The sequence below is a fragment of the Cryptotermes secundus genome, unplaced genomic scaffold (assembly GCF_002891405.2).
Source record: "Cryptotermes secundus unplaced genomic scaffold, Csec_1.0 scaffold74, whole genome shotgun sequence".
Classification (NCBI taxonomy): Eukaryota; Metazoa; Arthropoda; class Insecta; order Blattodea; family Kalotermitidae; genus Cryptotermes; species Cryptotermes secundus.
In genome coordinates, this window is record NW_019745079.1 from 152,660 (window position 1) to 166,959 (window position 14,300).

The 14,300-nt window shown below is 39.8% G+C and overlaps 1 protein-coding gene across 1 annotated transcript; it reads right to left on the minus strand.

Moving 5' to 3' along the window:
• Positions 1 to 12,554: 12,554 nt before the first annotated feature.
• On the minus strand, positions 12,555 to 13,712 carry LOC111874834. Its single transcript, XM_023870669.1, has one exon. The coding sequence runs from the start codon at positions 13,710 to 13,712 to the stop codon at positions 12,555 to 12,557; it is 1,158 nt and encodes a 385-aa protein (XP_023726437.1).
• Between the last annotated feature and the right edge of the window lie 588 nt (positions 13,713 to 14,300).

Consider the following 14,300-nt stretch of genomic DNA (forward strand, 5'->3'; position numbering starts at 1 on the left):
TTTTGCGTCCGACTCTGTGTTATCCTCTATTATAAACGCCACAATTGGCAGTGCCATGGCTCAGGCGGTTAGTCGCTGGCTTCTGAGCGCAGTGGATCGGGTTCCATCCCAGGTCAGGTCATGTGGGATTTTTGATGGACAAAGTGTCACTGGGGAAAATTTTCTACTACTACTTCGGTTTCCCTTGTCAATTCTCATCCAACCGACTACTCCACACTTATCATCTCTCATCCGGGGCTGGTACAATAGTCCAAATAGTGGCCGAGGCACCAAGTAGTTCAGTCTCACCCCTCTCCAAGTAATGAAATTAATTAACTTGAACATTGCAAGGTAAAGAGACTTTATTATTTTAAACAAATTTTAAGTATTCCACTCACAGGTAAATTTGTGCAAAAGAATGTAGTCAGGAATTTTCTGTATACCCTTCAGACCTGTGACTGACAACGCATAAACTATATGTCACGCAACTCCTAATGGGACTTAATATCTCCCCCCCCCTGAAGTACATGAGCAGTTTTACTACACTTCAATTAGATGCTGTTCCCTAGTTTCTTAGAAAACCAGACGATGGGTAAAGTCCAAAAATCGAGTGATTCTGAGTGTTGTACGCCATCTTTAGGACCCTTTATTATTAAATTTACAGTTCATTTTTGTTAATTCTTCAAGAGGAACTAGGCATTCTTTACAGTATACTTATACATTTCGAAAGGAAGCATATAAACCGAAATTATGCATAAACACAAATTAGACGCCTAATCAAAAACTGGTTCTGACGCCCAAATTGCCTTCGGTTGAGGCCATGTAATATAGTACGAGGATGAGATTAGACGTAACCTTCAAGAATCTATGCGGAAATTCAGTCAGTAAGTCAGTCAGTCAGTCGAGCTGAGCTAAGTTTAGTTGAGTTCAGTCGAGACGAGTTGAGTGGAGTTAGTCAAGAGTTGCTGCAGCTGAGGAGACTTAGAAGACTTTAAGTTTGCTATAATAGCAGTGATCTTTGGAGTATATAACTCAGTGAGACTGTCGCAGTTATTTGTAGTTACGAGTGTAAGAGTCCAAAAATTCGATAACCGATCCAACCCCCGTCACTCTAGAATCGTAACAATATGTATAACTTATACGGTGTAGAAATCCTGACGGAGAAGTCTGTTCAAGGCGTTTCTGCATCGTAGGCAGGGCTTAAAAAGTCCAAACCTCCTCTCGAGAGAACGGACATAAATTTACTTCCTCAGAGTAGAGTTAATAGCATTTTAGGGCTGCAGCTACTTATGTACAGGTGTAACTGCAAATTTAATATTAATTACAATACAGGTTTCGTGTTTCAGTGGTTGCAAGATAATTTACATCCAAATGAATGCTGTATTCTATAACATACTGTCACGTGTCATAGTGACAACAGACGGGTTTCGGATCGCTAATTAGATTTATGAACCACTTACAGGTAGTAACTACAATTAAGTATAGCACTGTTACTGATTTTAAAAAAATTACAGTCACTCCACACTAATCCTTCCACTAGTCTTCACTATCCATTTCCTGGCAACGGATTTATAACATAGAAACTATAAAAGTCTGCCTAAATCACACACTCCCAATACCACTGCACTATAGCACACTTAAAGCACATATCTTACGCTACAACGGCAGCTTAGTCATTTGAACGGTCAAATTCTCTTACGAATGAATTATGACTCTTTTATAACTTTCAAGGGGCCTGGATATAGGTCACCATTTCAAAGGTTCCTCTGTTGTTCTGTATTATCTGTTGCCAAGTGAATCTGTGTCTTTCTTAATATTCGTTGCCAAGGAAACATGTGTCAATTTGTGGTAACCCTTTGACCTTCACCAGCGCATCCATTGCAGCTGGAATCTGTTTATTGAACCGTTGCCTAGCAAATGGTCATATTCCATCACAATATTATTCAGAATTATCCTTCATCTTATCAGTGTGTACAAACATTGAAAATCTGTATGATAGAGAAAATTCTTGGTTGTGGATATAGTTTCTGCACTTACCGCAATAATCGTGACAGAACGACCCGAACCTTAAAACATTTATATATCAATTCAGCGTTCTAATAGAATTTAGAAGGCCGGTGTGTTTCGCAGTGAACTTAAAGAGATGCTTCTAACGTGTACTTTAACGTTTTTCACCTGCCGTATGAACTTTAAGAAACCACTTCTGAATAAGTCCTAATGGGAATAATATCCAATAATCAGTCGATTAAAGGCAGTTCAGGGCATGACGAGGATAGTAGTATTCCACGACATGTAAATCGCCATCAATCGTGGCCAAATATTAACGCCCAATTTAATTGTTATCCAGTTTAAAAAAAGTTGCAGAAAACTTTCTTGTTACTCTGAGAATGCAAGGGACGCTTTATTTAAAGAACATTCATTCACGCTCATTAGATGATGAGCGTGTGGTGTTAATGACACACATGCGTTAAATCTATTTTTATATCCATCGCTCCCAGTGGTGATTTATGGGGAATTTGTAATAACAATCCACCGTCAGTCTTGTAGTTGCGTGAAATAAATGTATGAATCTCTCTTTTAGAGTATCCCTTCCACTGATAATATTTACATAAGGAAAGACTGGAATCTACCGAATAACAGCGGGAACTATTTTGATTTCCTCATTTCAGGAATTATTTAATTTCGATGTATGTTACCTAAGAGTAAAATGGAACCATTCTCTGTTGTGTTTACTCGTAGAACATTTTCTTTCAGTTCTTTGTTATAATTGCAAATTGGTTCTTAATATCTAGGAATACCCAAACATTCTAACTCGGAGTTTTGTTTCATTATTTTTTTTTCTGATTCAGTTTGTCATAGACTCCCGTCAGTAATTTGTCCCGCTTTTATTGCTTTCATATTCAATTCCACTTCAAAATATCCACCGAATTCACACGTAGTGCCTTGCAGTAGAAATACACTTTGTCGGGGTTTGATAGTACGTTGTCTTACTTACTGAAGGTAGCACAAGGAAATCAAAATAAATATTAATAGGTTTCTCAGTACGAAATTCAATTTATTTATTAAATTTCCATTGGAAAATTACTTGGTATACAATATTTATCATCTTAGCTTCTTTTTAAATCGAATTTACACTGGTTTTGTTAAACTGGATAACAATTAAATTGGGCGTTAATATTTGGCCACGATTGATGGCGATTTACATGTCGTGGAATACTACTATCCTCGTCATGCCCTGAACTGCCTTTAATCGACTGATTATTGGATATTATTCCCATTAGGACTTATTCAGAAGTGGCTTCTTAAATTACAGAGATATTGTCACGATTTAAGTGTTACTATAAACAGGGTTTAGATTGGTGAATGGATTTATTGACCACATATACGCACGGCTCATAAATGGAAGCAATCACAGCACCATCGCTAATCTCCACAAATCACCACAGCACCCGCTTAGCATTTTCCAGCCTGCTGTGTCTTCACCAGCCGTTCCCTAGAACGGCTTCTAATAGTGGTGTTTCTTCAGGCTCACACGCTAAGGTTCTACTTCCACACCTTCCTCTGCAGAACTGCCTTTCAACTAACTGGGTCGCCCCAAATTTTCTTCAAGATAACTCCTCGTCACGGATCACTGGTTTCCAACAGTAACTCTATTACTGTAGAAGCGTATTTAGTGTGCCGTTACATAACAGCGGCTGTTGTTTCGTTGCTTGTTTCAAGGTCTTTGCCTAGCAAGCTGTCTATGCGCCACAATATATTAGAAGCATGCTATGACTGTTTAATGTTAATTGCCATCTGTGCACTGCACATTGACTCTTCTGCCGTCGCTCCAACACTCTGGATGCATATTCCTCTTTCGAAGTTATCTGATTTTCTAAATTCATCAGAAGATCATTTTGAGGCAATTTAAAATCCAGTACTACAATATAGTTTCTTTGTGCTAGCTTCATAATGTACTCAGAGTACAACAATCTCACGTCTGTAGAGTCCGCCATGCCGATCGCAGTGGGCTCGCCGTATAAGGCAACATATTTCTTCGCTCACTCGAACACTGGGATCGTGCTTTCGAATCCCACTCAAGGCATGGATGTCTGTGTTTATTCTGTGTTTGTTTTAGGCAGTGGCCTTGCGACGGACTGATCTCCAGTCCAAGGAGTCCTATCGACTGTCTTAGATTAAGAAATTGAAGTGAAATGAAGCGTTTCACGGATGTTCTATGTCCCAAGTAGAAACAACAGGCATAGAAGAAAAAGAATATTATGATCATTATTATTACGATATAGTTTAGCGTTTCCCTTCTTAGTTCTAATAGAAGATTGTGGATAAAAGTGTTATTCAGCATTTGACATCCAAATATAAATGTTTCGATTTACCGTCACTCCCGTTGTACTATCAATATCGACGGTGGAAATCAGTGGTAATTCTTCGTCCCTTACCTGAAGGTTCAAAATGCTGCTACTTTATATTTATTTGTAATCATGGACGAAGGCAACACAGTAGTTTTCCGCTAGATGCAGGGCCTGGACTCACTGAATTGTGTACTGCCTTCTTCCTCTTACAAACAAAACAATTCCAATCAAGGTATAATGTAGAGAGCATTTTCTTTACCTCATTGGTGTTTAGCGGCAGTCAACAGATAGAGAAAACTATCACTAAGGACTGTTTTCTTTCATGGTTGCGATCCTGTGAAGCAGTGTTGCTCCCCGCGGGAGGCTTTGAACTTTCACTGTAACACAATAAACTTGACTCATCACAAAATTAATACCTGAGTCGATACGTTGCCTCGGAAGCAAAATCATTCGTTGTGCGGTAGACCATTGTTAGTTAAGGGAACAACCATCCGATCTCAGAAGCCGGTTTCTCATTTGCGATTGATAGTTGTTCGGAAGACTATCGCTGGCCCCTGAATACAGAAGACAGAACATGTACGCGTTGCGTATCCATTTGGACCCCTAGTGCGCGTGCCGTTTTCTCTTGAAGATACCTTCTCTTCCGTTTTATTTAGGGCAGTTGTCTCTATTACTGACTGACATTCATGCTATCATAGACACATTTTTAGGACAAACAAGATGGTGTTCCTATAATGGGTACTTTCTTAAATTTATGTATGATGGTGCTGCTATCTTAGACGCATTCTTGAGGATACATGGGATGGTGCTGCTGTCATAGACACACCCTTGAGGATATGTGGGATGGTGCTGCTATCATAGACGTATTCTTGAGGATACATGGGATGGTGCTGCTATCATAGACGTATTCTTGAGGATACATGGGATGGTGCTGCTATCATAGACACATCTTTGAGGATATGTGGGATGGTGCTGCTATCATAGATACATTCTTGAGGATATGTGGGATTGTGCTGCTATCATAGACACATTCTTGAGGATATGTGGGATGGTGGTGCTATCATAGACGCATTTTTGAGGATACATGGGATGGTGCTGCCATCATAGACACATCTTTGAGGATATGTGGGATGGCGCTGCTATCATAGGTACATTCTTGAGGATATGTGGGATTGTGCTGCTATCATAGACATATTCTTGAGAGCATGTAAGACGGCATTGCTACTAAAGATACATTAGCGGTGGTCCAAGTACTTTATTAGAGTGACCGAGCATGCTGAGCCAAAAGGTAACTCTTTCGACTTGCATTCGTGAAATGCTTGTTTCGAACCTCAGCCGGGAAGCACACGATCTTGAAGATTTTTTATGACCTTCGTCATTCCCTCAAGGCAAATTCAGGGATAGTGCCTCCATTGAACCACTATGGCTTCCTCCTAAATCATTTACAATTAATTGCTGTCTTACAATTTAATATTATATATTCTGAGACATTGAAAGTGTCATTAAACAGACATCAAAAAAAGGCAACTAACCTACTGAAAGCGAGAGGAGACCTTTCTCAATCTGAGACAATGTTCAGTGTTGAGGAAAAATACGAAGAATTTGGCTCTTTAAGGCAGGACCGTAACATCTCTAACAATTAATTAAATATTCAGAAGCTTTAATTTTCCCAGAGAGTGTATTAATATATTTATAATTGTTAGAATAACAGCGGGCTGTTGGATAAACCACACACTGTCCCAAGTCATACAAGACTCGCGAATGGTGCAGCATATTACAGATACTGTCCACTCCTTGACCATCCTCCAAGAGGAAGTGAAACGAAGTAGCCGCACTGTGAAGCTCGCCTTCACCTTCACTGTGTGGACTGGAAGATGACACGATGTACCTACTTCGGCACCCCCTGCCGTGTGACACTCTATTTCCGCTGACAACGCTCATTGTATTCCTTCAGCAAACTCATGTATAAATTTCGCCTACAACTTTTAGAATCTATACAATGATATTAAGAACTAAAATGACACTCTTAAGAATGGGAGGAGAGTATAATATAATAACAAATTTGCATCAGTGTAAAACACACCCATGCTTATTGTGTGTGGAATTGTGTAGGTGAAGAACTTATTTTAATCTTTTTCTGTTGTTTAGTTACTGAACCCGTTTTTGTCATCGTGTCCCGGATGTTAACAGAGAACAAGCGAACTGTGACAGATTATGATCCAAATACTGTAGCTGCTCAGTAGTTCTGGCCTTTAACCTTGAGAGATCCGAAGATTCGCTTCGGCATTTGCTCATGTAACGAAGTGGACAATGCAAACCCATTTTGAGATACTGCACCTGTAATAAATCACCTTAGCCTGGAAGTTATAAGGATTATAGTCACGGCTTACAAACTACTTTGGGAAAAATATGAAACTGCTTAACAAGAATTGATATGTCATACACCTATCTATACCACGTTCGAATCACAAAGAGGCCATGTTTGTTTGTGTCTACTTCTCCCATTGTTCAATATTCTGCTGGTTGCCGTTCATGTCCCGTTGTCTCGAGTGTCAGGAATTTTGTCCATGATATGTATGTAGTGTCCGTCTTTTAGTGCACTCAATTTCACTTTTGTTATGATGTTCTGGATAGAAACGCAAGAAAGGAAAATTATTCCAAAGATTTAGAGAAACTAAGAAATGGTTCTAAAAATTTAATGGTTTGTTTATTGTATACCTATAAATAATGCGTTAAGAAATCGCACAATGATTTTGTCCGAGACTTCGAAATTAAAATCTTGCAAATAAGATCTAAAAATCTGTGACTATGACACATTAATACAATTATTTTGTTTCTGGACATTATCCATCGTTCTATTTTTAATTAAGACATAACTTTTCTGAGGCTGGAGTCTAGCTCCGCCTTCAGGTTAAACGTACATATACTAAGTTGGACCAAATCGTTAGAACTACTCCCTATCTGACTAACTGTATCCATTGGGCCTGACTGAATAGGTTTTACCTGAAGACGGAGACAGAATCCAGTCTCTGAAACGTTATGTTTTAAATAAAAACATAAAGATGGATAATACCCAGAAACAAAATAATTGTATTAAAATTTTGCGTCTTTCTTATTTCTGCTCTTTTGATAAAGCGGAACATTTGTTCCGCACACCACTCACACACCACTCATAAGAGCGAGCGGATGTTCTAGTCCCCTCTCACACCCAAAACCCCAAGGTCCAGTTTTCGGTTTTTCTTTTGGTATTTACATTCTCCATATGATTGTTATCCTTCTGCCCATTCTCTTTGTTTGTTTGTTTGTTTTGTGCGGGTGTTGGGGCGTACGTGTCTTGCCCCAGATAAATGAGCAAAGCTTTCAGAAACTGAAAGAACTGTCCTGTTTTCTTCCTCGTGTGGTTGCTCACCTTGCTACTATTACAATACATAATATTGTAACGTGTCTGGAATCCAGAAGTCACTTCTATGGAAACGCTAGAACAGACCGTTGCATAAGAAGTAACAATAGCGATACTGTAATTCCAACAGTGAGCTGTTGTATCGAGAACATCGAATCTCCACGGTAACGACAAACAAAGCAACGTCTCCATGGTTATAACAGAAGGTTCATTTGCCTAGCAGCGGCGAGGGTATAAATAGGCCAGCTTCGATGAGAAGTCTTCAGTCTCGGAATAGTCTTCGGAGAAGAAAGACGTGATCGAGCCATCTTGGAAGTCAGCCTTGGGATAACCGCCAGAAGAGATAGTCCAGCATCGCCGAGTTATTGTAAGCAGTGATTGTTACACTGCAGACTGGAATGATTGTAAAGTGTGTAAGACGAGCGAAAGGAATAAATTCGCTATATTGGGACAACGGCGTGAACTTATTTGTAGCGTGACAACTAAACACGCTACAATATCTAAAATTTTACTGAAGAGTTTATACTCAGGTTAATATATTGAAATTTATGTATATTATTAAAGTAACGTTAGGAATAAGCAATCGAATCTCATCTCAAACTACACCCCAGTATATGTACACAGTTATAACAGCTCTTGCTACCGTACATACTGGCAAATGTGTTAAACAAATTTCATGTATGTAAGATTTGAGGTTTTAACGGCGGAGACTATAAAGAAAGCAGTTTTCTGGAATGTGGCGCCGTGTAGATATTGTGTTAATCGACGTTTATGAGGAACGTATCGCCTCCATCTTCAGGGTAGAAGAAAAAAGAAGAAAATTCATGAGCGAGGAACCAGCGTAAGCAAATGCTAAGAGATGGAGGCGACATGTTCCTTTGAAACGTCGGTTAACACAATATCTACACGATGCCCCATCCCAGAAGACGGCTTCCTTCAAATTTCATGTATTTTTCGATGTTCTCTGTAGGTTCCGGGAGAGACGTTGTGTAAAGTAAAAGTTACTAGTCTCCCCTCTCTTTGTGTCACTGAACTGGCTAACTGAGGCACTAATTCTCATCGCATGAATTCAGAAAGTGTGTATTTCAAGCCACTTATATCAAACTACACATTTCGTGAAGTTCGTCAATTTCTCAGTCGAAATACCTAGATATAGACTTAAAATATACCTCTTTAAATTTCTCGTAACTTTTTCCATTTTCCTTCTTATCGTCCGTTTTCGAAATCTGCTTTAAATGGAATTTGGCCTTGTGTTGTCAGGTATCCAAAATTAGAATATACAAAATTATAATTTTGCCTGTGGTTCTGTATGGGTGTGAAACTTGGTCTCTGACATTAAGGGAGGAACATAGACTGAGGGCTTTTGAGAACAGGGTGTTGAGAAGAATATTTGGACCGAAGAGAGATGAAGTGACGGGAGGTTGGAGAAAACTACATAATGAGGAGCTTCATAACTTGTACTCTTCTCCACGAATAATTAGAATGATCAAGTCAAGGAAGATGAGTTGGGCAGGGCATGTAGCACGAATAGGGGAGAAGAGAAATGCATATAGGAAATTTGTGGGAAAGACAGAAGGAAAGAGATCACTGGGAAGACCAAGGTGTAGGTGGGTGGACAATATGAAAATGGATTTTAGAGAGATAGTTTGGGATGGTATGCATTGGATTGATCTGGCTCAGGATAGGGACCAGTGGAGGGCTCTTATGAACACGGTAATGAACCTTTGGGTCCCATAAAACACTGGGAAGTTCTTAAGTAACTGCAGAATTGGCGGCTTCTCAAGAAGGGCTCAGCTCCATAAGTAAGTTGCCAGGTACCCAGTGTCTGATAAGGATGGTGCCGTGATATCTATGCGTATCTTTCCTCTTGACACACCTGAACAGAATGTAGTGTAATAATTCTTGAGTAGGAGGAGTTACTAGCGAAATTAGAACCCATTATATTCATATTAAGGCCACGGAATCCCACACACGCAGAGCCTACATAACCCTAAAGTGGGAAGACGTCAGTCTGTGAGACTTTGAAATATTAGTCGTGAGATATTGTTAGGCTGGATAATTAACACTTTAAGGCTGAGTGATTACTGTATGTACAAAATATTCTGAATGTTGCCCACAAAGTGAGTTTCTGATTTGTGTATGATTCTCAGCCGGTCACAGAGGCTTACAGTCTCAAGCATGAAATGTCTTCGTATGCTAGAACACCGGGATCGTGGGTTCGAACGCCACTCAAAGCATGAATGAATATCTGCATTCTTGGGACGGGCTGATCACCCGGGTGAGGAGACCTACCAAGTGTCTATAAGCTTCATAGTTTCAGGTTACATCTGAATGAGCGCTGGTCAGAGGGCCCGAGTCTTCAAATAATAAGGAACGTGAAAAAGAAGAAGAAGAAGTGTGATTCTGAACAAAGAGCGATTATTTCACTAAGCAGCTTTGGTAGATTTGATCTTTTTGACAGAGAAATAATTTTCTTTGAGGTAGAAACTGAATTTTTAAATAGTTTTTGGAAGAAAGTTTACTTATCAAAGAGTTAACTGGGATTTATTCTACTTTGCCTGAAGCGTAGGCTGCAGTTATCGCAAACAGAACCACATTTATCTTTCTTAATGTTAGTACAAGTGTTGCCGTTGCCGAGCACCCTCTCGCGGTATGTCACATGTTACGGTCTTTAGACACCGAAGTACCATAATCATAATCATGTAAATATGGATGTTATTTCTTGGTGTCACACTGTAACAGTAGATTCCTTTCCATTTTAATGTAATTTATGATGTCAAGTGGAAACTAGACGACTAACATGACACTTAATTTATTTATGGTTCATATAACGGTGCTTTCAACGGTTCAGACAATATTCACTCGAATGGTAGGATGATTGCAAATGATTAATTCTAGGGGAGGTTAAGTGACGAAGATTTGACTTTAATTTGATTTCCTACCCTGTTATTTACTTAGAGGGGTTCTGGAAAGTAAGGAAAATTTTCGGGTCACATATGTTGGTCTCAGGACAAAGATTTGAAGCCAGGATCTCTAGAAAAAGAGCAAAGTTTTACAAATTACCCCAGGGCATTAGGTCCGTCGACTTCAATGTCAATAGAAGTTTTTAGTTAACATAATAAAAATATAAGATAATAACATAATATTTTTATTTATTATCATCCTACAATTCAAGGAGTCTAACTTAGAAATAACAAAAATATCGAACTTTTTATAGCCTAGTTGTCGAAATGGGAACAGCGATAACAGATCGAAACCCGATTCAGAAGGAAGTTAAGAGGCGATTGAACTCGGGTAATGCTTGCTACCATTCAGTCCAGAATCTTTTGTCTTCTCGTCTGTTGTCCAAAAACATAAAAATGACGATATACAAAAATTTAATTTTGTCTGTGGTTTTGTATGGGTGTGAAACTTGGTCTCTAACATTAAGGGAGGAACATAGACTGAGGGTGTTTGAGAACAGGGTGTTGAGGAGAATATTTGGATCGAAGAGAGATGAAGTGAGAGGAGGCTGGAGAAAACAGCATAATGAGGACTTTCATAACTTGTACTCTTCTCCAAATATAATTAGAATGATCAAGACAAGGAGAATGAGGTGGGCAGGGCATGTAGCACGAATGGGGGAGAAGAGGAATGCATATAGGAAATTGGTGGGAAAGACAGAAGGAAAGAGACCACTAGGAAGACCAAGGTGTAGGTGGGTGGACAATATGAAAATGGATTTTAGAGAGATAGGTTGGGATGGTATGGATTGGATTGATCTGGCTAAGGATAAGGAAGAGTGGAGGGCTCTTATGAACACGGTAATGAATCTTTGGGTTCCATAAAACACTGGGAAGTTTTTAAGTAACTGCAGAATTGGCGGCTCCTCAAGAAGGGCTCAGTTCCATGAGTAAGTAAGTAAGTAATTGTCGAAATGAACTAACAAAATTATTCTCCCTGTTTGTTCTCTCTTTTCCTTCGTATTTTTTTTCGTTTTTTTTTATTATGTAGTTTTAGGCCTCGATAACCTGTTCCGGTCTCCCAACACTTTTCTCCATGAGATCTCTACTACACTGCTTTTTAGACAATAACCCCATCCTTCACACGTGGTTTCGCCACTGCTTTATGTGGTTTCCAGTTTTCTTCGATGGCTCTTCCGGTCCTTTCAGAGCCCAGGCGTCTTATTCAGTTCCGTAATCATTTTTCATAGGCGGTAGGGCTCCTTGGACGAGTGATCAGTCCATCGTAAGTCCGCTACCTAAACACAGGACAACACAAATACAGAATAAACGCATACACACACCAAGCACCCAACCCATGAGGGGGATTAGAACCCACGATCTCAGCTTCCGAGAGAACGAAAAGGGTTCATGCTTTAGACGCCTCAGACCGCGTGTGGTTTCCAGTATCCTCTGCTAACGTTAGCTACACCAATTTGCTTCTTCATAAGTACTTTATTTCAATATACATAGTCAGTCGGCTCATAGATGGCGATAAGGTTGTCAGCCTTACGCGCCGGCCACCCCTTCCCCCCAGGAATATTCCTGGTACTCATTTCTGTTAGAGGCTGAGTCGACCCCAGGGCCATAGTGTGGCTGGAAGGATTAAGTTAATTGAAAAATCCAATGACCTCATTGGGACTTGAACCCGCGACTTTCCGGCTTGTAGCATCATGCCTCAACCAACTACGGTATGGTCAATATTAATCTAAAGAGATACATGTTGATTGAGAGAGATTATGGAATGTAACGCCGTATAAGTTTCGCAGGTTGGTAACGCAGAAACATCCATACTGCATATTTCATTTCACTGCACTTAAATCCAGAAGACCATAAACTTAATATTCATATCACATTATCAGTGACCTGTTGCCTTTTTCTGAATCTGTGACCAACAGAGTGATGAATGATCTCAAGAAACCAGGTTATAATGCTCAAGAGCATACCAAGCACGAACAGAGAACATGCTCCTTCAAGATGTGACATGGTCAGTACACAGAAACCATCGTTAATTGGTACGTTACCGAAATGTTTCCCAAACTTCCTCCTTATATCTTTAACCCATTTGTCGATGAGCCCAGCATTCTGGAGCCGTAAGACAATAGAATCAATCCGCTTCAGTAAAATGTTGCCTTTCTTCAAATATATTACCATATATCCTTGTTGTATATTGTCCTTAAGTGGCACATATAATGGTTTTCCATTCTTCATATATTTTATATATGACAAAAATTCAAGGCCATTCCTTCCTCCAGCAACTGCTAAGTCTCCTTTATAAGCCATTCTGTCTAAACATACAAGACTAGTTTTCAAATCACAGTTGATATGTGATTTTAATATGCGCTTGTTACGTGGATCTGATGAATCATTAAAGTGAAAATTAAGGCCACTTTGAATGCCTAATTCAATACCAGATTCCAATAAGCCATCTAGATCATTAATGCGTGGCAAATGGCCAGGATTTGTGAGGAATCCAATCAAGGAAGATTGATAAGCATTGTTAATTTGAAGACAATAGAAAGACCACAACAAGAAGAATACTTGACTCTGTGTCCGTTTCGGCTTTTTATTCACAGATTCCGACAAGAGCATGCTTAAGGAATTCATAAATATCAGAATAATGTTTCTGAAGGACGTGGTTTCTCTGTCACTCCTCTGAGCGCTGGCGAGGGCCCAAAACGTGAATGATCCTAGGACATAAACCGACAATACAAGTAACCAGAAACTTGGGTTAAATATCCTAATGAGGCTCTGCCAACGAGGAACATCTTTTTCGTTTGGGACAAACCAAGTAAATGCTCCAGTGTAATGTGTCCAAGTACCATCAAGGTGAAGTAGCAGCTCATTGTTAAGCCACTGTGCACCAAAATATCCGTGGACTTTAACACGGTCTTCTGGTCTGCGCAGGACTAGATTGAAATTCGTAAATTCTGCCACAGTTTTGATTATTCGTATCTCTAAGCCTTCGTCAGGGCTAGTAGTAGCATTGCTGTCGGACGACATAACGAGAGGAGGCCACGAGGCATAAGCCATTGTCACATTTCTGCCCCCCAGATTTGCTATTGATTTCGCTGGAAATAGATTAGCATTTTCCCTAAACAAACTGCCTCTTCCTTCCTCGTCTTTCACCCAGCGATCGAGGAAAGTTACATCCAAATTGTGAGTCCCACTGCTCTCTGAACTGAACGGGAACCAGGTAAAAACGTCAATATCGTGTGCTTTTAAACTCGCCTCAGTTCTGTCGTTATGAACTGGTTCTGGTATTAGAAAAATAGCGTCTAAAATATCCAAAGATAGAGAAATATTTAAAGCAGAGAGAGCTATGACGTGCTGGTCGCGTGTAGAAGAAGGGACGGCTGTTGATACAATGACGTAACGCGCACGTGGATTCCCAAACCGACTTGTAGCGAACGACATGAGCGTGCGGTGCAAAAGGCCTTCACTTCTGGATTCATCCTCATTTAATATAAGAATCACTACGTCCGGCTTTACCGCAGTGTCTCTTGTCATGTTGTTCACATTTCTGCTGGTACTGAAGGTCAGAACTGGCCAATTCATCGCAACATGTATTTCTCTGAATACAGCAAATCG

Coding starts and splice junctions, on each gene's coding strand:
- LOC111874834 (XM_023870669.1), bottom strand. CDS start 13,712: ATGTCGTCCGACAGCAATGCTACTACTAGCCCTGACGAAGGCTTAGAG.